Raw genomic sequence first — 21460 nt, forward strand, 5'->3', positions numbered from 1 at the left:
CGGTCCGTGCAGGTTAAGAGTCTGGGCATCACCCTCTCCTCGACAGCAGTCATTTCAAGCTCACATTGGTTATGTCACTCAGTCTGTCTACTTCCATCTACACAGCATTAACCGCCTTCACCCGTCCCTCACACTCCATCTTGTTCGCACCCTGGTTACATCCCATATTGATCACTGTAATTCGCTTCTTTTTGGTCCCCCTGTCAAGTCCATTCACAAACTTCAGCTAGTCCAGAACTCTGCTGCTGACATCATCACCAGAACCCCCTCCACCAATCACATCACTCCTGTCCTTCAGCAGCTTCACCGCCTCCCAGTTAAACATCACGCTGACTCTCACAGTGTGTTCACACCGGGCGTGAGGCGAATTTTTCGCGCGATAAGATTACATACAAAGTCAATGTAAAGACGCAAATAGATGCGAATTTGTGCCGGCGGCGCGAATGGCGCGACGTGAATGGCGCGACGCGAATGGAGCAAACACACGAAATTTACGTCATTCGCCTCTTCGCACAAGTTCAAAATATTGAACTCGAGCGAAATATTCGCTTGATGCTGTGTCGGGGCAGCCTAACAGCGTTGAGATTTTCCTGTCGTCACCGACGTCACCGACATGCTGCTGCCGTTGTAGTAAACCACATTCATTCAGGAGACATGTGACTTGCCGGATACAGTGAATATTTATTGATTTTCACACGCAAAAAACTCACCGGAGACAGATGGATATTTATTTTGGTGCTAATATTCAATGCAGGCTCCACTTCACCGACGGCGACTGGGATGCTCGCCCTCACTGCAGGTGTCTGGGTTATGGAGAACGCAGGTAGCCTTCACACACTTCTCTGCCACATCTGGATGGACCTCAATGGTCAACAACTGCCCCGCGTTGTTCGGAAAATGGACGACAAGCTAATAATAGCTGTTTGTGGCCACCCTGAGCTTTATGACGTTACGTCTCCAAATTATAAGCTTCGGACCAAGAAGGACCTGGCGTGGAGGAAAGTGAGTGAGGAGGTCGGTCTGCCTGGTAAGCTTTGAAAATTGATTCCAACTATCGGCTGTACGTTTCTATCAACAAAGTTAGCACTAGCATTAGCCCCAGTTAGCACAACCAATGTAGCTTGCTTTCCGGCCGGCATACTTGTCTGATTTACTAGCGGTGTGAACACACTGTTACTGGCGCGAATGACTCGCGTGAATGTCGCAAGTAAAAACAAATATTCCAGCGGTCAAACTCGCGCGAGTAGAGCAAGGCGAATATTTTACTCGCGCCCGGTGTGAACACACTGTCAGGCTGCTGTCAGCCCTAGAGTGGTCTCCTCTGGTCTGAATCAGGGACTCATGTTGTTCCAAAGTTGTATAATTGCCTAGAGTTGGTCCGTGTTCTCACAGCAGCATTTACAAGAGGACCAGATCAAATGCCTTGTGTGAGAAAGCTGCTCTTGATTGGTCAGAATTTCCATGTGGGAAAAATCCAGGAAGTAAAGCAAACGTTGAAGAAGAGTACACTTGCAAGATAAATGTGACACTTTCTAATGTCACAATGGAGGGACAACTACGCAGGTTGATTTTAGCGCTGCTCATCGTGGACTATATTGCTGTCATTGTTCATTTTAGTCAAAGCATACAGTTTGAAAACGAGGCGCGGCTCCAACTAGAAAACAATGTTTTGATGCATTGGATGTGCTGAATGTGCATATTAAGGCAGTACAGGAGGAGGTGCACATTAATAATCCTCCAGGACTGTAACATGCTCATGTTTAACCCAAACAATGTGTCATGTGACTGCAGTTGCTTCACATCCAGGTCGGAACACCTTCTCACCACAAACCAACCGCACCAGAGTTCCTTTGGAACCAGACCAAACAGGGCAGCCTAAGGTCTTCCTCCTCACCTGTAAGGTCGTCTACTCCACTCCTCTGTACCTCTCTGAACTCATCCACACCCCCAACTGCACTCTCAGGTCTTCCTCTTTCATGCACCTCACTTCAGCAGCTCTGCTCCACCTCTGGAACTCCCTTCCACCAGACATTCGTAACATCATCTCTCTCCACGTTCAAGTCCTGCCTCAAAACTCATCTCTGTCAGATAAGTCTGACTCCCGTCCGTCCAGCCACACACATCCACCACTGACACTATTTTTTATGCCTTTTTAATCTGCTGTTATTTTCTCTGTGTTTGCCTGAAAGGTGACTTTGAGTGTCTTAAAAGGCGCCTATAAATAAAATGTATTAATCAGGCAGGACACGATGTCCAGCTCAGCTCACATCCCAGCTACATCAGCTGATCTCAAGAAGCTCAATCAAATGATGGATCAGCTGATTGGTGAAGGGAGTCAGCTGATAGATCACATGATTCCTCAGCACATCTCATTCAGGGCGCCCTATTTAAACCGTTGCTGCTTCCTCTGCAACCTGTCTCCACCCCAGCTCCTCCTTTTCATGCTGTGTCTGACTTAACAATGTCATTTCTGTTTGTCACTGATGCTGCTCTCTCTGCTTTAAGCAGGATTTATACTCGTGCAGCAGACCCTACGCCGTTGTGAGCATTTATACTTGTGTGATGGTGTGTCAGTGGCGGGGTTTCTGTGAAGTGCTGTAAAGTTTAGTTGATTCAAAACACACATTAAACACACATTAAACATGGCTTAATAGAGACAATTTCAAACACAAATCAGCTTCACTATAACTCGCAGCATTCACAGACAAACACTTGTCTTTATCTGGACACATTTTCCTCACAAATACAACATGCTAACATTATTAGCACAAGCCTATGGCATTTTACAGTGTATAAATTAGCCTAGTGGCTAGCAGACTTCTCTCCTCATATAAAACCAGGGACAACAGCAACATTTAACAAAGGTAACGTTACAAAATTCAGCTCCATCACAGCTCACAAGGTTCACTGACAAAACAACTGTCTCATACTAAACACGTTTTCCAAACAAATACAACATGCTAACGTTATTAGCACAAGCCTATGGCATTTTACATTGTATAAATTAGCCTAGCAGCTAGCAGAGATTTGCTCTGCTCATATTTCAGCCAGGATAAATCACACACAGTGTGTGGAGGCTTTATTGTCTTCACAATTTATTGTTTCTTATCTGTGAAATTAAAGTAAATCAAAGCTTTGTTTCCACTGAGGGAAATGGTTTCACTCACAGAGACAGACAGGAGGTCTGCGTCACTGTGACACTGTGGAGTTACATCTCTGGGGAGGAGCACGTCAGGCGTAGGCTGTATGTCGATGCAGAGCCTACACCGTAGCTACGTCGTCGATTCAGTGCAGAATGAATTCCACGTGGAAAGACAAAGAGGCCTCAGAACGGAGCCATACAACCAAATATAACACAAATGGAAATAAAGTTTTCTTTGACCAAAGTGTTCCTGACTGAAATATTATTACTATTGTTATCATTACGCTTGGAGAAGAAAGGAAATGGTATGATAGGGATGGACAGATGAAGGTTAGGAAGGAGAGAAGGAGGAAGCTTGGAAAGGAAACAATATGACGTCATCCTTGAAGTAATAGAGTGACATCATCACAGTGTATAAATCCTCTGTTAGAAGGTAAAGTCCTGCCCCACCTTTACCTGCCTTCATGTACGCATCATCTCTGTCAGTGTTACCTTTGTATATGTTATAGCAACAATTATATATTGTGATTTTATTGATTGTATTTTTCTGTCAGGTGCTTTAATTCACATTTTACATAACCATCACAGACCCAAACTGTGACGAGGGATTCAAACCCACGACCTGACCGAGCTCTGCTCCTGCTTTCTATTTGTGCTGCAGTCGAGTCTCAGAGGAGAAACTTTCTATTGTGTAACATGAGTGAAGATGACTCATGAGTCCAGAAATAGAGGAGACCGCCCACGCAGCGCTGAGGCGTTCAGGGACCGTGCGAGCACAGGACGCCACAGACGAGGGCCGAACTCAAACGGTTAACGTTCTGAAACGTCGAGGTGAGTTTAGAGAGACACTTGCTGCTCGTTTCATCCCTGCAGCTGGAGAGGAGACATCACCTGGGGCTCTGAACTACATGACTCTGTTTTTACAGGAAAATGTCTTCAGCCATCAAATAGTTTCACATCTTATTATATATTTTCTTTTATTACAGGGTTATTATTAATATCATTTAATACATGTTATCACTGTTTTACTTGAATATTTATTTAAAGGTCCAGTGTGGAGGGTTCAGGGGGATATACTGGCAGAAATGTAATATAAATCTGTCTTTCTTTAGTGTTTAATCGTCTGTAAATCAGAGTGGTTGTGTTCTGGTTCCCTCAGAATGACATGTTTATATCTCCACAGGGAGCAGGTCCTCGTCTACAGAGATCACCATGTTGCACCGCCATGTTTCTACAGTAGCCCAGAACAGACTGGGAAACACAGATTTTTTTTTCACATGACACTGTGTTTTTCAGTGGTTTTACCGATTTAAATCAGCTGGTCTGTTTGTTTTGGAGAGGAAGAGACCTCTGAGGATAATTCAGCTCCGAGCAAAAACCTCCTGAACGTCTGGATCTGAAGTTATCAGAGGAAAGAGCTGAGCATATATTAGCAGGTGCTAGGTTAGCAGCCTATCTGTTCCATGCCAAACTGCATCAGGAAAACACTGATTTTCACATGAAACATCCAAAATACTGAACTCTGAGCTGCTCCTGATGGATCAGTGTGTGTGTGTGTGTGTGTGTGTGTGAATGGTTACTGAGCAGCAGGTGGCACCACGTACAGTAGCCTCGGCCACCACTGTGTGAGTGTGTGAAAAGGTGTGACACGTGGTGTGAAAGAGCTTTGAGTGGTCGAAAAGACAAATACAGGTCCGTCCATTTACCTGAGTATTGTTAGTGTGGTTTCAGTATTTTACTCAAGTAAAGGTTCATATACTTCTTCTTCCTCTTCTTCTTCCTCCTTCCTCTTTTTCTTCCTCTTCTTCCTCCTTCACAGGGAAATGTTGTATTTTTACAGTACATCACGTCTGAATGTGCACTGAGGCTAAAAATAACTGAGTTCAGAGGAAACTAAAATCCTCAGTATGAGGAGATTTCACTGCAGCACAGTCTGTCACACACACATATTCTTGTACTTCTATCCTTGTGAGGACCCTCATTGACATGATGCATTCCCAGGCCACTCACCCTAAGGGACTGTTTGTTATTCATGAGGTGGGGGGAGGGGGGGGGGGGTCCAAATAGGGGGCAGCATGTTAAATAATGTATTTAAGCACTAGGGAGGATCTTATGTTTTTTATTTTGGTTTAAGGCAGGGGCATGCAAATTTAAATGGTTGTATTTTTTTATCTATTTTACCGCAGATTTTTAAAGAAAATGTGCCTTCAAAATCTCGGTGATTTATTTTGCCAATTTTCTGATAAAACATGCAAAATTTAGTGATACTTCTTGGCAATTTCTTTCAAAAGAAAACTTGGCCTCCAAATTTTGGTGACATTTCATTTCTAAATAAAACATGTACATTTTGGCAATATAGTGATTATTTGTGCCAACTTTTTTAAGAAAATATGCCTTCCAAATTTTGGTGATTTTTTAATTAAACATGATAAATTAGGGGATAGTTTTTGGTGATAATTTTTGGCAATAATATTTGTTGATTTGTTGATTTTCCAAATCTTGGTCATAAATTTGGACAATTTTTAAAGTAAATGTACAAATTTTGTCGATATTTTTTGGTGGTAATTTTTGGCAGAAAACAAGCCTTCCAAATTTGAGCAATTTTCCAAATCTTGTTGATAAATTTTGCAGATTTTTTAATAAAAAATGCAAATTTGGTGATACATTTTGATGACTGTTTTAAGAAAACACGTGTTCCAAATTTTGGTGATCTTCAAATTAAACATGCAAATTTAGGTGATCATTTTTGATGTTTATTTTTGTCAATCATTTTTTGGCGATTTTTTTTTTTTAAAGAAAATATGCCTTCCAAAATGACACCACTTATCATAGTCAGAAACAGAAATTATCTTTGGATTTTCACATTTCTGACGACCCTTGGACACATCATGTGTGACAGACACTTCCTTCAGAAAAAAAACAAACTCATAACCAAATCTGATCTTAAAATAGTGATATTTCATCAAAATCACTTTGTTCTATGTCTCATTTAAAATTAGTCCAAAAACAAACCATTTACACGACAAGAGTGAAAAACTGAGACTTTTTTTAAACTCCAGGATTTCATCTTCAACTTTTAACTTTCAAATATCAAAGTTTTAAAAATCTAATAACTCATTTATGGTGGAGGGAGGGTCATGGATCTTCCTCCAGTCACTCAGGGAGGGTCGAAATAAATAATAAGTAAAGACCAGTCCCTAACCTGAACCATCACAACTTACACCAACCTTTACCTTCACCTAAACCTGATCCTAACATGAACCCTGGAACCAAGTCTGAGCCTTCAAACAGGCCGATGACGACTGGACAAAATGTCAAAGAAGTCCTCACTCTGTTGCTACAATACGTTTTCTGGTCCTCACTATGTATCATGTTCAAGTACACACACACACACACACACACACACACACAGCAGCAGGTTCTTTCTAGCTCCCACAGGACTGTGAGCCCATTATTCACAGCTACAGCAGCTTCAATAGGACACAGAGTCATCAGTTAGTCTGTTACAGTTCACATTATCTTCATGAGTGTGACGTGTATGCTGACCTTTGACCTTTGACCTCGAGCAAACACTCACAGGGAGCTGAGTGGTAAATGACGAGGCCGTCAACATTTCTCTGCAGAAAGATGCCAAGCAGTTCTATTTTTAAAACTGAGCCGTTCACATCCATCAGCAGAGGCTCTGTTGTTCAGTGTTTCCATGGCGACGCCTCTCTCGCATCCCTCTCCAAAAAAAAAAAACCCAAAAAAAAACAGCCATCCTATATCTCACATGAGCAGACACATTTTCAGCCTCACCGTGTCAGACTGTCACAGACACACAGCGCTAACTGACATCAGCACCATCTTGGTTTAGCATGTTAGCATGTTGCTAATTAGCTGAGGCTGATGTGAATGTCATCAGTTCTGCAGGCGTTTGGTCATAAACAACCTGATGATGGCGCTACAGGAAAAGTCAGAGGATTCATCCCGAGGGGAACATGAACCACAGCTCATCACATCCAGCAGGGGATGAGCTGTTTCAGTCAGGACCACAGCAGATGGCGGACAGACAGACAGACAGACAGACAGACAGACAGACAGACACTACAGAGTCATGATGCTAACGCGGCTGGATGCTAATCAGCTTTTAAAAAATCACTTTGACGTGATTTTTGACTGTAAAACTGGACTTATAACATGCTCAGCCAACCTAACATGTTAAAACACAGCTACAGATGTGTTTACGAATATGAGGTAGATATCACGTGACATCACGGGTGCATTATGAGACAATGGGCCCCGGGGTCAGACATGCAAAGGGCCGCACCACCTCCCGACATGGGAGCCAGACACTCAGACTTCTTGGTGGTTCTGCCTCGTTTTTAACTGCATCTTTTGTCTTTGTTGTCTTCATGCATTTTTTTGTGGCTCTGCAACTCATCCTCCCTGTGACCTCATCACATGTCCATGTCTGGTCATGAACTTTCCACGTCCACATATGACAACAACCACTGACTTTCACTGGGGAGAGCAGTGTTCACTTCCTGTCAGATGTAAAGCCAAACTCTGTTCTTTTTTCCTAAACGTAACCACGTGCAGAGGTGGGTAGTAACTAGTTACATTTACTCAGTTACATTTACTTGAGTAACTTTTTGGATAAATTGTACTTTTCAGAGTAGTTTTAATGCAAAATACTTTTTACTTTTACTTGAGTTATATTGTTTTAAAGCAACAATACTCTTACTTGAGTACAATATTTGGCTACTCCACCCACCTCTGAGTACATAATTACATATACATATGTATATATATATATATATATATATATATGTATATGTACAGTATATATAAGAATATATTTGTGTTTCTTGTGCCTTGATTTACGTTATGTTTGTAAAGATTTAATTTATTTTTGTTTTAGTTAAAGGGGTATCGTTTAAAATACATGAATTTGCAGATTTTTATTTTTGATTGATTGATTACGTTCATGTTCTTATTTTACAAATAAATCAGACGTTACTCAACAGTTACTCAGTACTTGAGTAGTTTTTTCACCAAATACTCTTTTACTCTTACTCAAGTAATTATTTGGATGACTACTTTTTACTTTTACTTGAGTAATATTGTTCTAAAGTATCAGTACTCTTACTTGAGTACAATATTTGGCTACTCTACCCACCTCTGACCACGTGTGTGTTGTTGAAGGTAAAAAACATCAGTTGGTGGTGTTGTACTGACATAGAGCTTTTATTTTGAAAGAGACCGTATGTAAATGTTAAATTTCCTGTGAAAACAGAAGTGTATTTTGAAAACAGACAATGCATGTAACAGGCTGAAGTTGACACGGTGTCCCAGAACGTCAACAACCAACACACCCAGGGTACCTTGGACGTCATATGTGGACGTGGAAAGTCCATGACCAAACGTGGACATGTGACGAGGTCACAGTGAGGATGATGATGGGGTAAGATAATGTCAGAACTACTCCTGGATCCTTTACTTTACTATGTTAACTATTATCAGCAATTAAAGGGATGGTTCAGATGTTTTGCAGTGGGGTTGTATAGGGCACTTATAGTCAGTGTATAACACACAGTAGGTGTCAGTTTGGAGAAGCAGGCTGGAGTCTGACATGGAAGCTAACAATGTCCTGCTGTGGACGGGTCGGCAACAAAATATGTTTTAGCCACCTAATAAAATCACTATCAGTTACAGTGTGTGATATATTGAGAGTGTTTTCACAGCTTCACTTTAACGTCAGACTGATTTCCAACTGGAAAATGAAGTCATTATATCTCTCTGTTCACAGCCAGACTCCATTGAGAAAACCAGTAATTTAACATCAGTGAACTCAGGAGCTGCTGGTCGACTGCTGCCTCCATCAGTTAGTGTGTTTGTGTTACTGTGTGACTTTGGTGTTTTATAGGGTTCATTCAGATTCACCAAAGTCACACAGTAACATAAACACAGTAACAGATTGCAGCAGCAGTCGACCAGCAGCTCCTGAGATCAGTGAGCTAAAATTACTGTTTTTCTCAATGGAGTCTGGTGGCTGTGACGAGAGCAGAGATGGGAACTGAAGCTTCCGGCAGTCTGATGGAAAGGTGAAAATATTCTCAAAATAACACTGAAACTGATAGTGATGTATGATTTGTTGCTGCCCCGTCCACAGCAGCACATGTCTTAGCCTCCATGTCAGACTCCAGTCTGCTTCTCCAAACTGACATCTACTGTATGTGACACACTGACTGTGGATAAAAACCTCACACAGCTCAGTTTAGGAAAATCTGGACTCTCCCTTTAAAGAATAAAAAGTACAAATATTAGGCAGGTGTGTTATATTGTTCCTGACTGTAAATGTAGTGCAGTAAGAAGTACTCCCCTCTGAGGAGATGAGAGGTATAAAGTACAGCAGAAATACTCATGTAAAGTACAAACATGACGCACCTGAGTAAATGTAGCTCCAGCTGCAGCACAGACAGACTGTGGACTCATCACTAAACACATGATCATCCTTAAATTACAGGAACATTTAGAGACATTATTATGGGACAGTCACGGGAGGATTTGAGAGAGAGGAGGCAGATGTTGTGAATCTGGATGGGGGGGGGGGGGCTGTTACATAAAACCATCCTCTCCTTCTTAATCCATCCTCCATCCTCCCTCCCTCCTCTCCTCTCCTCCTCTGCTCCGCGGCGTGCTCACTGCCCGGCAGCCTCTTACATAACTTCAGACACCTGATTACACCTCCATTATCTGACCATTAAACACTGCTTGGGTTCATGTTTTAAGGAAACACGCAGAGAGTGAGGCGCCTGCAGGAGGGAGGGAGGGGGGGCGGCGAAGCTTCTCTGCCCCGCTGCGGCGCACCGCAGCTCGGCGTGTCACCGCGCCGGCTCCCCCGGACAAGGTCGAGCAGAGCCGGGATAGAGTCGGGCCGAAGCCCCGCTGGAAACATCCCCATCTACCCTCCACCAGGATGTGTAGGCTCCGGTTTATTATAATCCAAACTTCACTCCGCAGTTCTGCTGATCGTCATATTGAATATAATCTCTGTAATAATCCTCCACATGATGTCATGTTATTTCACACACACACATAAACACAGGCTGATGTCCCTGTAATATTCCACATGGAGAGTTATTGTGGAGACTATTAATGATAATAAAAATATAGACAGGTGACACACACACACACACACACACACACACACACACACACACACACACACACCTTACCTGTTAGTTGTCACCGGTGTTGGTTCAGAAACATCCAGCAGCTCCGTCATCAACTGTTTCTCTGCGCGAGCGCCCCCAAATATAGTCCGAGAGCGCGCGTGAGAGGGCGCGCGTGTCCGTGTCAGTGGCTTGTGTGTGTGATATCAGCAGCAGTGTGCCTCTGTGTGTTTGGACCAGTCCATCTGCAGCAGCAGTGGGGGGGTTAAACATGACGGTGCAACATGGAGCTGCTGTAATGACACTTACATTTAATGAGCTGTTAAATTATTATTTTGGTGTGTTCCTGTAAATACTGAAAGAGTTTGACCTTGAAGCTGCAATATTACTGAAATATTCTGTATGTGGAGTTTTAGTTCAGCTGTTTGTCAGACGTTGTTGTTTCTCTGACCCAAATAAACAAGAAAGAAATGTTTAATTTGAAAAATGAATCTAATGACAACACAGAGAGAAAAATGACAGCAGAGAGACAGAAACACAAATAATAGATGCAAAACAGCTACAAAGAGGCACAGATCAACTACAAACACATCCAAAGAGACCATAAAGAGACAAAAAACAAGCAGGAATAGATGCAGAACAGCTACAAGGAGACACAAATCAACTACAAAGATGCAAACTGTCCATAAAAAATAAAGAAATAGATGCAAAAAACCTATAAAGACACACAAATGAACCACAAACACAGAGAAAACTGAAAAAAACCTCAACCAGAAATAGATGAAAATCAACCACAGAGTTACAAACCAATTATAAAGATGCAAATTCGTCATAAAGAAACAAAAAATGACCAGAAATATACACAAAACAGTAAAAGAATCCCAGAAACAGATTCCAAACAACCACAAGAGATGCAAAGTGACCATAATGAGGCACAAAAATGACATTAAAGGGACAAAAGTGACCACAAATAGACACAAAACAGCAGAAGAAGACACCACAATAGATGCAAAACAACTGTAAAGAGACACAAACTGACTATGAAGTTGCAAATTGGCCATAAAAAGACAAAAAAATGACCAGAAACACAAACAAAATGACAAAAAAACAACCACATACAGAGGCCAAGCAGCTACAAAGAGACACAACCTGCCTTTAGAGACGCAAACTGACCACAAGAAGATGCAAAACAACTACAAAGACACAAAAAGTGACCACAAAACAGCAAAATGACACAAAAACAAGCAGAAGTAGAAACAAAACAAACACAAACAGACACAAACCGAGAATAAAGATGCAAATTGACCATAAATTGTGACCAGAAATACACAAAACAGCAAAACACAAGCAGCAGTAGATGCAGAACAAATCAAGGAGACACAATTCAACTACAAAGATGCAAACTGTCCATAAAAAATAAACAGAAATAGATGCAAAACAACTATAAAGACACACAAATGAACCACAAACACACAGAAAACTGAAAAAAACTCAACCACAAATAGCTGCAAAACAACCACAGGGACCCAAACTGACCATAAATACAGAAAAAATGACCACAAATAGACACAAAACAGCAGAAGACACCAATAGATGCAAAACAACTGTAAAGAGACACAAACTGACTTCAGAGACGCAAACTGACCATAAAGAGACACAAAACGACATCAACAGACAACATGACCACAAAAAGATGCAAAACAACTATAAAGAGACAAAAAGGGACCACAAAACAGCAAAATGACACAAAAACAAGCAGAAACAAAACAAACACAAAGGATGCAAACTGGCCATAAAACACAAAATGACAGCAAAGAGAAAAAAACAACCAAAAATAGATTCAGAGTTTGTGAACAACTCCAGACACAGAGGTCGCACATTCAGAGACACAAACTGACTGTAGAGAGAATGTTGTTGAGCAATAAACTAAAGCTGCTGTTGAGAATTTAACTCTCAGATCTGAGACGAAGGCACCGACCAGGAGAGTTTCAGTTTGTATTAAACACTGAGCGTGTCGGAGGATCTCTCTCCTGATGAAGATGAGGTTTAAAATGGAGGTTTCAGTGTGTTCAGACATTAAAAACAGGTTTATATTCCTCTGAGTGAATCTTTTTCCTGCACTGAGCGTGAGCACTGATGTTCCTCACCTCGGCTCCGTGTCGTGGCGTTCTCTGTCTCCTCTCCACGTCAGCGCCCGCGGCCTCAGCAGCAGTCAGATAAAGGAGCTCCATTCATCCCTGCTCCGGAGCTGATGGCCTTAATTTGGCTTCATTCAGAGCAGCAGGTCAGAGAGGAGACTCTATTCAGGACCGACACACTGCTGCAGGTGATGCTGCTCTCAGGGACCTCAAACTGTGGCGTGGGGCCCTGCTGGGGTCACCCACACGCCCCCACGGGTCCTCAGTGACGCCACACACTCTGAGCTCACAGTCTGTAGACACAGATATAAGCTCAGCATGGTTTAGCCCCCAGTTATAAAGCTGAGCCTCTGACTGCCTGTGCTCCAAGTCGTGACCTGAGATCCTCGAGTCCTCTCTCACTAGTCGTCCCCAGATCGAGGCAGGTAACTGCAGGTGACTGGGCCTTTTCCATCGAGGCTCTGAAGCTGACTAACACCTGTTTTTAAATCACTGCTTAAAACATATTCTTGTAGGAAAGTTTCCGTTTAATGTCTGATCTGTGCCTTTTGTCCTGTTTTTGCTGCCGTAATCTTATTGTTGTCTTATTTTCACGCACTTTTGTTTCTTGCTTTGATAAGTGTTGATGTTTTTAAAAGCAAACTCAAGATCTACCTTTTTAGCCTGGCTCCTCATTGAACTGTCTTTTATTTTATTTTATTATTTTTTAAAATGTATTTATTTATATATATATTATATTTTTAATTTTGTAATTAGGATTATTGTGTATTTACTTATTTACTGACGGATCTAAAACTGTTTTCTATTCTGAGTTTTTGTCCTGCCTCTCTCATGATAGTGTTTCTTCACTTCCTGTTTTTTATGAGTGCTGTTATAAATAATTTTAGTCTTGACCATTACAGAATTAATGTGTGTGTGTGTGTGTGTGTGTGCGTTAAATAACATGACATCATGTGAAAGATTATTATAGAGATTATATTCAATATGACGATCATCAGAACTGCGGAGTGAAGTTTGGATTATAATAAACTGTCCAGAGATATGACCGGAGCACCTCTAACGTAACGTTAGACACAGCTAACAAAACGTTACCCAGTGGTTTGTGGAGTTAGTTTGACATTTTGACGTCGCCATCTTGTTTTTTTTGGAGCCAGAAGTGACCATATTTGGGCGAGAGGGAGGAGCTAACTGGGAAGTCGACGACACTATCAGCAGACAGCCTGTCAGTCAGAGAGGCCCCGCCCTTAATTATGTGTAACTTAAAGCCTTAATGAAATGTAAACAGGTGAGTTATATATAAATTCAGTCTCGTGCAGTCGTCATGAATGTTGGAATTAGCTCCAGAGACCAAAACTGTTTTTGGACCAGGCTGTAAACATGTTTATTTCCACATGTGAACGTGGAGGTCTGTAGGACTGACTCACTGTTGGAGCCAGCCTCTAGTGGACATTAGAAGATTATAAAAGCTGAAGCAGTGTCACAGCTGTCCAGTCAGAAGAGTCATAACATGAGTGTTAATGAGTTAACGATGTCAGTGATGAAGCAACATGGAAGCTGCTGCTCACACCAGACACAATAAAGTGTTTTAATTCAACTTTTTGTTGTTCAGATTAAATCTGTGTCATTTCTTATTATAAAAAATACAATTAATAATTATATTTGGTGTCAATATTTTCATTTCACTGTCAGTAAGTTTTACACATGTTGTCTTTTCTTGTTTTATTGATGCTGTGTGATTTTAAACTGTTTGTTTTTATTGTTGTTGTTTTTCTGTGGGGGACATGAGATCACTGCTGATGATCCAAATGAAATAAATAAAAATAAATAATGTCAGTAGCGATTTTTATATTTAAAAAAAAAAAAAGTGAACAGGAAATATTATTGATCCTAAATGTTGCATTATTTGTTAAAAACGTGATTATGACTTACAAAAAAATTCCGTTTCCAGTTTCAGCTCCACACTGCTCCTCATGTGCTGAAGATAATATAATAATCATGAATATTTGCATTGATACTACTACAATAATAATATGATTATTAAATTAATCAGAATATTTACAGTATTTATTCTGTGATCAGCTGATGTTGACCCCGCAGTTCTGTCTCTGTCCTCTCAGGGAGTCCAGGTGACGACCCTGACGGCGGTCTGAGCAGCCCGCCGGATGTCCTGGTCCTCCTCTGCAGCCTCGCTCCTCCTCACCAGCAGGGGGAGCTGCTCCAGCAGGAGGCTGCGGCCGTCCGGAGCTTCAGCCAGTGCGGTCAGAGCCCGCAGGGAGTACATGATGAGGGCCTTCCTCCTCTTCCTCCTCTCCTTATCCTCCTCCTCCTCTTCGCTGTTGGACACCAGGTCGAGGAGGACGGGGACAACGTTCAGATCCAGACACTGCTGCTTACCTGCCATCAAACCCAGTTTAAATCAGTTCACTGATTCTGAGACAGAGCTGAGGCTCATGGGTAATGTAGTCCTTAGAGCCACGGCGGTCAGAACAGAAATGTACATGAGGTGTGTGTTAGCACCTGTGATGATGATGACGGTGTACATGATGACTCCTGCAGCGTTGGCCTGAACCTCGACGTCATCGTCCTGCAGCAGGTTGACCACGACAGGAAGTACCGCCTCCTCACACACCTGCCGCTTCCCATCATCACAAACACTAAACCAGCAGAGAGCAATCACAACAAACAAACAAACAAACAAACAAAGACTGAAACTGATGCTGACGTTTCAGTTTAGGTTTGAAGTAATGAGTGAAGATGAAGAGTGACTTTATGTGTGTGTGTGTGTGTGTGTGTGTGTTAGCACTGAAAGGAGTTGAAGTGACAGTTGAAGTGAGCGCAGGATGTCACGCTGCAGCCTGGTGTCTCACCTGAGGGCCATCATGGCGGCAGCTGCCTCTCTGCGGATGTTCGGGGAGCGGTGGGAGAGTTTGTGGCCCAGCACAGAGACACCGTCAGAGGCCAGAGCCAGTCGAGGGTCCAGCCTGGAGCAGGAGCTGAGGGTGGAGAGGAGTAGCACCTGCACCTCCTCTTCCTCCTCCTCTTCCTCCTCCTCTTCCTCCTCCTCTTCCTCCTCCTTCACCTCTCTGAGCTTCAGCATCAGTGTAGGAACCAGAGTGAGGAGAGCTTCTGCACCTGCAGGATGACACACAGTGATTTCTAGTAAAATAAAATAAAATCTTTGTGATGTTTCTTACATAACAACATAATGTTGTGTTCACACTGGGCGCAAATAAAACAATCTGCACGAGTGAATTACAGATGAAGTCAATGTGAAGATGCAATTAGAGGCAAATTTCCCCCGGATGGTGCGATGGACACAAACTATGCTAGCGTTTAAACTCACGTGAGTAACGCAATGCAAAAATTCTCATCACGTATAGTGCGAATAAAACAATTCGCAAGACTGAATTAAATGTACAGTCAATGGAAAGACACGATTAGACATGAATTCCCGCTGATGGGCGCAATGCGAATGATGCAAAATAAGTGGCGCAAATGAAATGAGTGGCATGATTACGCGTCATACTGGCAGAAATTCGTTCATCGATGGAGCAATTTCACGTGCATATGATGCGAGTTATTTGTGTGTAATGAAGCCAGCTGACACAAAATATTCTAGTGTTCAAAGTCGCACGAGAAACGCGACACACCACGTATGAATAAAACTATCTGCGTAAGTGAATTACATGTGAAGTCAATGTAAAAACATAATAAGACGCCACTCCCGCCGGGTGGCGTGATGGATGCGATGTGAATGACGTGAAATCTGCGAATTATGTGGTGTGAATGAAGTGAGTAGCGCGATTTCGTGTCATACACTGATTCAGCAATTTCACAAGCCTATCACGTGAGTTATTTGCACATAATAAAATGAGTCTTCACAAAATATTCTAGCGTTCAAACTCACGCAAGTAACATGATGTGAAAATCTGCATAATGTTGCATGTAAAGTCGACGTAAAGACACAATTAGGAGCGAATTCCTGCCAGACGGCGTGACGGTTGGGATGGACGCAACGCAACTGACACAAATTAAGCGGCGTGGATGAAGCGAGTGCAATGTCGCGTCATATGCTTTTTCGCGAGAGTTGAACTTCAGTGAGCGATTCGTACAACAGCCAAGCTGGCAGAACTTCATTCATCGATTCAGCAATTACACAACAGTTAAATTTTAAATAATGAAGTGATACAAGACAAAATATTCTAACACAATTTCGCATGTGACTGAGTTTATGATTACAGCATAATCATAATTATTATTATCAGTTTAACTGCTGCTGTCTATTACTACAGCAGCAGTTAAACTCATTCCCCTGACAGTGAAACATGTTTATAAAAATAATCTATCTATCTTTAATCATTTAATTTCAAGAGTCAGAGACACTCCGTCTTCAGATCTCTGCGGTGTAGCCTTCATAATAAACTGCAGCTCCTGCACTGAGTCATTTAGTGATCTCAACATTATCTTTATTCCCTGTGCAGCTCTAGTTTGGACTCAGAGGTGATGAGTTTACCTGCAGGCAGCAGAGTGAGGCGGTTCAACACTCGGAGGACGTTCAGCCTGCAGGAGGACGAGGAGTCGTCCAACAGCTGAGACAGAGCAGGGAGGAGGGAGGAGGAGAGCAGGGCCTGTCTGCAGGACGACACAACACAGACACCAATAAACAAACAGGGATTTAAAGGAACAGTGTGTCAGATTCAGTGTCGTCTATCAGTGAGGATTACAGATTACAGATTACAGATTACAGATTACAACCATCTGAAACTGCTCCTGGTTAAAATTCCGTCAGTGTTGATTGTTGAGGAGCTGAATTATCCTCAGAGGTCTCTTCCTCTCAGAAACACACACACCAGCTGATTTAAACCGGTTTCTCACTACAGTGTCCGATATGAACACATGAATGTCTCTATCTAGAGTCAGTGTTTGGTTTGTCCGTTCTGGGCTACTGTAGAAACATGGTGGTGCAACATGGTGACCTCTGTAGACGAGGACCTGCTCCCTGTGGAGATATAAACGTGTCGTTCTGAGGGAACCAGAACACAACCATTAGATCAGATTTAAATCCGACACACTGGAGCTTTAAAGCTGCCGTCGTCCATCATGTGGTGTCACTTCCTGCTGTCATTTATTTCCACTGACAGATTCACTGTGTGACTAAATGTCACTACAGTTTGACCCTCAGTGATTTGTGTTACACCGCCATCTGCTGGTGACATCACAGAGTACAGGAAGGACAAACGGCTCATCGCTAACTGCTCCTCCGACAGGCTCAGTGTGTGTCTGCAGCCACACTGCTGTTCCTTCATCACCATGAACACACACTGGAGTTTATCTGGACTCACACAGACACACACACACACACACACACACACGGATTCATCCGCCGCTGAAAATAGTCCCCATAAGACCACAGTCTGTTTACCTGCCGATGCTGTGGGCGCTCAGCAGGTGAAGCAGCTCACAGGTTTTTGTCCTGACTGATGGATCTTCATCCTCAAACAAAACCTTCAACTGCTCCAGAAAACCTGCAGAGGTAGAGGAAGAGGAAGAGGAGGAGGATGAAGAATGTATCAGCACTTAAAAAAAAAAAAAGGGTAAAATCAGTTTAATAATATTTTCTACAAACAAATCCTTAAAACCACAGAGGAACAATTAAATCAAGACAAATTAATTCTAAATCTGTTTAAAATTTAATTTCAATTCTAATTTGATTTCAAAATTATTTTTTTTAAATTTGAACTTTTTAAAAATGTATTTATTTTTATTTAATTTTAAATTTCAATTTAATTTTAAATTTGTTTTTCATCTAAATCTGTTTTTATATCAGCGCTCAGATCCTGTACTTCAGTAAAAGCACTGACAGACTATTATGAGGTAAAAGTACTCTATTACTAATAAAGGTTCTGCATCAAAATCTTCTATAAGTAAAATTAAAGTTCCAGTATCTGCAGTAAAAGTAGGGGAGACCGGGGCTGGTTGTCACAGAGCTTATTACAGCCACACTAGAGGGCGCTGTGACGTCATGTTGATATAAAACAGTTGGCCTGACGTCCTGCTCATTCTGTGCAACACACACAAAACAGAGTAATTTTTAATGTTGGTGTTGCACTTATTCAAAATTCAAAGGTTTGAGTCAACGTTTAGCGCGCAAGCTAACGTTGTGTGGTAGCTAGCTTTAAATGTTGGTCAAGGGGTCAGCTGGGGACGATTGTGTCACGTGTGACAGTTCAGAGAGACACACACACACACACACACGTTACTTGAGTTCCTCATTTCATTGTGTTTCATCTGTTTCATTTAAAGTCATATTCATAACGAGTTGTGACGACACGATGACTTTAATAAAGATCACATTTTTTCAGAACTGTGAATTCCTTCCATCTTCAACCTGAGCCTGAGGCTGGGGAGAGAACCACAGCTACGGAAGACATCCTGCGTGGTACCTGTGCCCAAGACTCCGCACTCCAAGGACTTCAGCAGCTTCAGACCGGTGGCATTAACATCACACCTCATGAAGACTCTGGAGCGCCTGGTCCTGTCTCGCCTCCGCCCCGCAGTAGGCTCTTCAATGGACCCGCTGCAGTTTGCCTACCAGCCTGGCACTGGGGTGGACGACGCCATCATCTTCCTCCTGCATAGACCTCTTCATCACCTGGAGAAGCTCTGAAGCTCTGTGAGAATCATGTTCTTTGACTTCTCCAGCGCTTTCAACACCATACAGCCTGCGCTTCTGAGGGACAAACTGGAGCACATAGGGGTGGCTAATCACCTCACATCCTGGATCCTGGACTACCTCATGGACCGGCCGCAGTATGTCAGGACCCAGGATTGTGTATCGGACTTGGTTGTCTGCAGTACGGGGGCCCTCTTCACCCTCTACACTGCAGACTTTTCACCCCCACCTGTCATCTGCAGAAGTTCTCTGACGACTCTGCCATAGTCGGCCTCATCACAGATGGGGACGACAGGGAGTACAGAGAACTTGACCAGGACTTTGTGGACTGGTGCCTGAGGAACCACCTTCAGATCAACGCGGGGAAAACCAAAGAGCTGATGGTGGATTTCCGCAGGCGCAGACTCCTCCTCCCAATACCGGTGAACATCAAGGGAAAGGACATTGAGATGGTGACATCTTATAAGTACCTGGGTGTTCATCTTAACAATAAACTGGACTGGACTGATCACATAACAGCACTGTACAGGAAAGGCCAAAGCAGATTCTACCTGCTGAGGCGGCTCAGGTCTTTTGGAGTGCAGGGGGCGCTCCTGAAGACCTTCTTTGACACTGTGGTGGCATCAGCCATCTTTTACGGAGTAGTCTGCTGGGGCAGCAGTGTCTCGGCTGCAGATAGGAAGAGACTGGACAAGCTGATCAAGAAGGCCAGCTCTGTCCAGGGATGCTCTCTGGACTCTGTGCAGGTGGTGGGAAAAAGGAGGACTAATGACTCCCATCCTCTGCAGGAGGAGATAAAAGCTCTGGAGAGCTCCTTCAGCGATAGACTGATTCACCCAAAGTGTGTGAAGGAACTCTATCGCAGGTCCTTCCTGCTGCTGTCAGGCTACATAACCAGCACTGCTCACAGTAAACTGCACCATGGACACTTTGTAAACACCACTATGAGCATAACTGTCCCCCATGTTGTTGTTGTTTATTTGCACATACAATATTCACTTTGCACTAACTGTGCATTATTATTTATCGCTGTTTCTTGTATTTTTTGTACTTTTTTCTGCATGCCTAGTTTTTTTTTAAATTTTTAAATTTTGAAATCTTTAATCTGACTCTTTCCTCTTGACTGCTGTAACACTGGAATTTCTCAATTGTGGGATCAGTAAAGGTGTATCTTATCTTATCTTATATTATCTTATCTTATCTTATCTTATTTTATCTTATCTTCATTAATCCAAACACCTGGTTTCAATTCATGGTTTAAACACGGGACCAAATACTGTATTTGTACGTCGGTATTTAAATGAAGTAAGTGAACCCAGTCTGTGCGGTATCGTCTCTGCACCGTGTACCTCCGGTAACGGCCTGGTAGATCCTCTCCGGGTCGTGCATCAGGTCACAGAGTGAGTTCAGGGCCCGCTGCCTCCTCCTCCTCCTCTTCCTCCCCACCTCCTGCTGCTGCAGCTCCTCAAACAGCTGAGGGACGGCCCGCAGGCCGAAGGCCACCGGAGCCCGGCTCGGGTCCGTCACAGGACCGGACATCGCTCCTCGGGCTAAAGTTCCAGAGTCAACCGGGTTTGTTGGTGAGTTAGCCAAACTGCAAAGTACGGTTGCCTAGTAACAGTAAATAGCGAGCAGAGGATGTGACGTCACGCCCGGGGGCAGGAAGGAGAAGTACAGAACAAGTCAGGAGCACAAGTTTAAGGATAAGAAATGAGCAGCAATGGTTGAAGTGATGTTTCAGCACAAATATTAACGAACCAGGCAACAACAATAGAAACAGTGAAGGAGCCACGTGACAGACATTAAAGAACAAAGACACTGAGACACATGATTCAGATTTTGGGCTTTACTACTAAATTTTTCCAGATATTTCAGAGACTTTAAGGTGTTGTGTGGAAAATGAAGCAAAAACCATGAGTGTCTAAAAGCCCATCGCTGCCTTTGTAATGGTCCAACTGGTAAATAGATCTACTGTACAGGAGCACGTTGCATTCACTTGATTAAGAAAACAAAATGACACCTTATCTCTGACCTTAACTATGAGATCTTGTGTCGTAATTACGATATAAGCTTGAATATTTTGTGTTGACGTCCTCAGTGTCACACGTCACCGGAGGATCTCAACGCTGATTGGCTGTCGCAGCACAAATCAGTCGCAGAAGTTCAGATTTCAATTCTCGCAAAGAAAAAAAAAAAGTTTGATGCAAAATTGCGCTACTCACCTAATTCGCACTTTGGCATCTTTTGCGTCACGTCCATTTTTACATCGACTTTAAATGTAATTTGCGGCCGGCGTGAACACAACACTGAATCCTGACAGCAGGCGGGCGTCGCTCTGTTCACACCGAGT

At 42.7% G+C, this 21460-nt stretch overlaps 2 protein-coding genes across 2 annotated transcripts in view; both read right to left on the reverse strand.

Moving 5' to 3' along the window:
* The window catches only part of LOC117252650 (dematin-like), a 38815-nt gene extending 28319 nt beyond the window's left edge, over positions 1 to 10496 (reverse strand). The window contains exon 1 of the mRNA XM_033619698.2: positions 10363 to 10496. The gene's annotated coding sequence lies outside the window, so the exon portion shown is untranslated. The remainder of the gene's footprint in view (positions 1 to 10362) is intronic.
* A 3453-nt stretch (positions 10497 to 13949) lies between these two features.
* rsph14 (radial spoke head 14 homolog) lies at positions 13950 to 20706 on the reverse strand. Its single transcript, XM_033620531.2, has 6 exons — positions 20460 to 20706; positions 17860 to 17962; positions 16951 to 17069; positions 15305 to 15569; positions 14955 to 15091; positions 13950 to 14831 (listed from the first exon to the last, which is right to left on the reverse strand). The coding sequence occupies exons 1-6, from the start codon at positions 20647 to 20649 to the stop codon at positions 14551 to 14553; spliced, it is 1095 nt and encodes a 364-aa protein (XP_033476422.2). The 5' UTR covers positions 20650 to 20706; the 3' UTR covers positions 13950 to 14550.
* Between the last annotated feature and the right edge of the window lie 754 nt (positions 20707 to 21460).

Source organism: Epinephelus lanceolatus, chromosome 9 (genome assembly GCF_041903045.1).
Source record: "Epinephelus lanceolatus isolate andai-2023 chromosome 9, ASM4190304v1, whole genome shotgun sequence".
In the NCBI taxonomy this organism is placed as follows: Eukaryota; Metazoa; Chordata; class Actinopteri; order Perciformes; family Serranidae; genus Epinephelus; species Epinephelus lanceolatus.

Excerpts from the sequence above, each read along its gene's own strand:
- rsph14 (XM_033620531.2), bottom strand. The coding sequence starts at position 20,649 with ATGTCCGGTCCTGTGACGGACCCGAGCCGGGCTCCGGTGGCCTTCGGC. Across the intron at positions 15,570-16,950 it reads CCTCACTCTGCTGCCTGCAG|GTGCAGAAGCTCTCCTCACT; the intron begins GTAAACTCATCA and ends GTCATCCTGCAG. Across the intron at positions 15,092-15,304 it reads GCCGCCATGATGGCCCTCAG|TGTTTGTGATGATGGGAAGC; the intron begins GTGAGACACCAG and ends CTGCTGGTTTAG.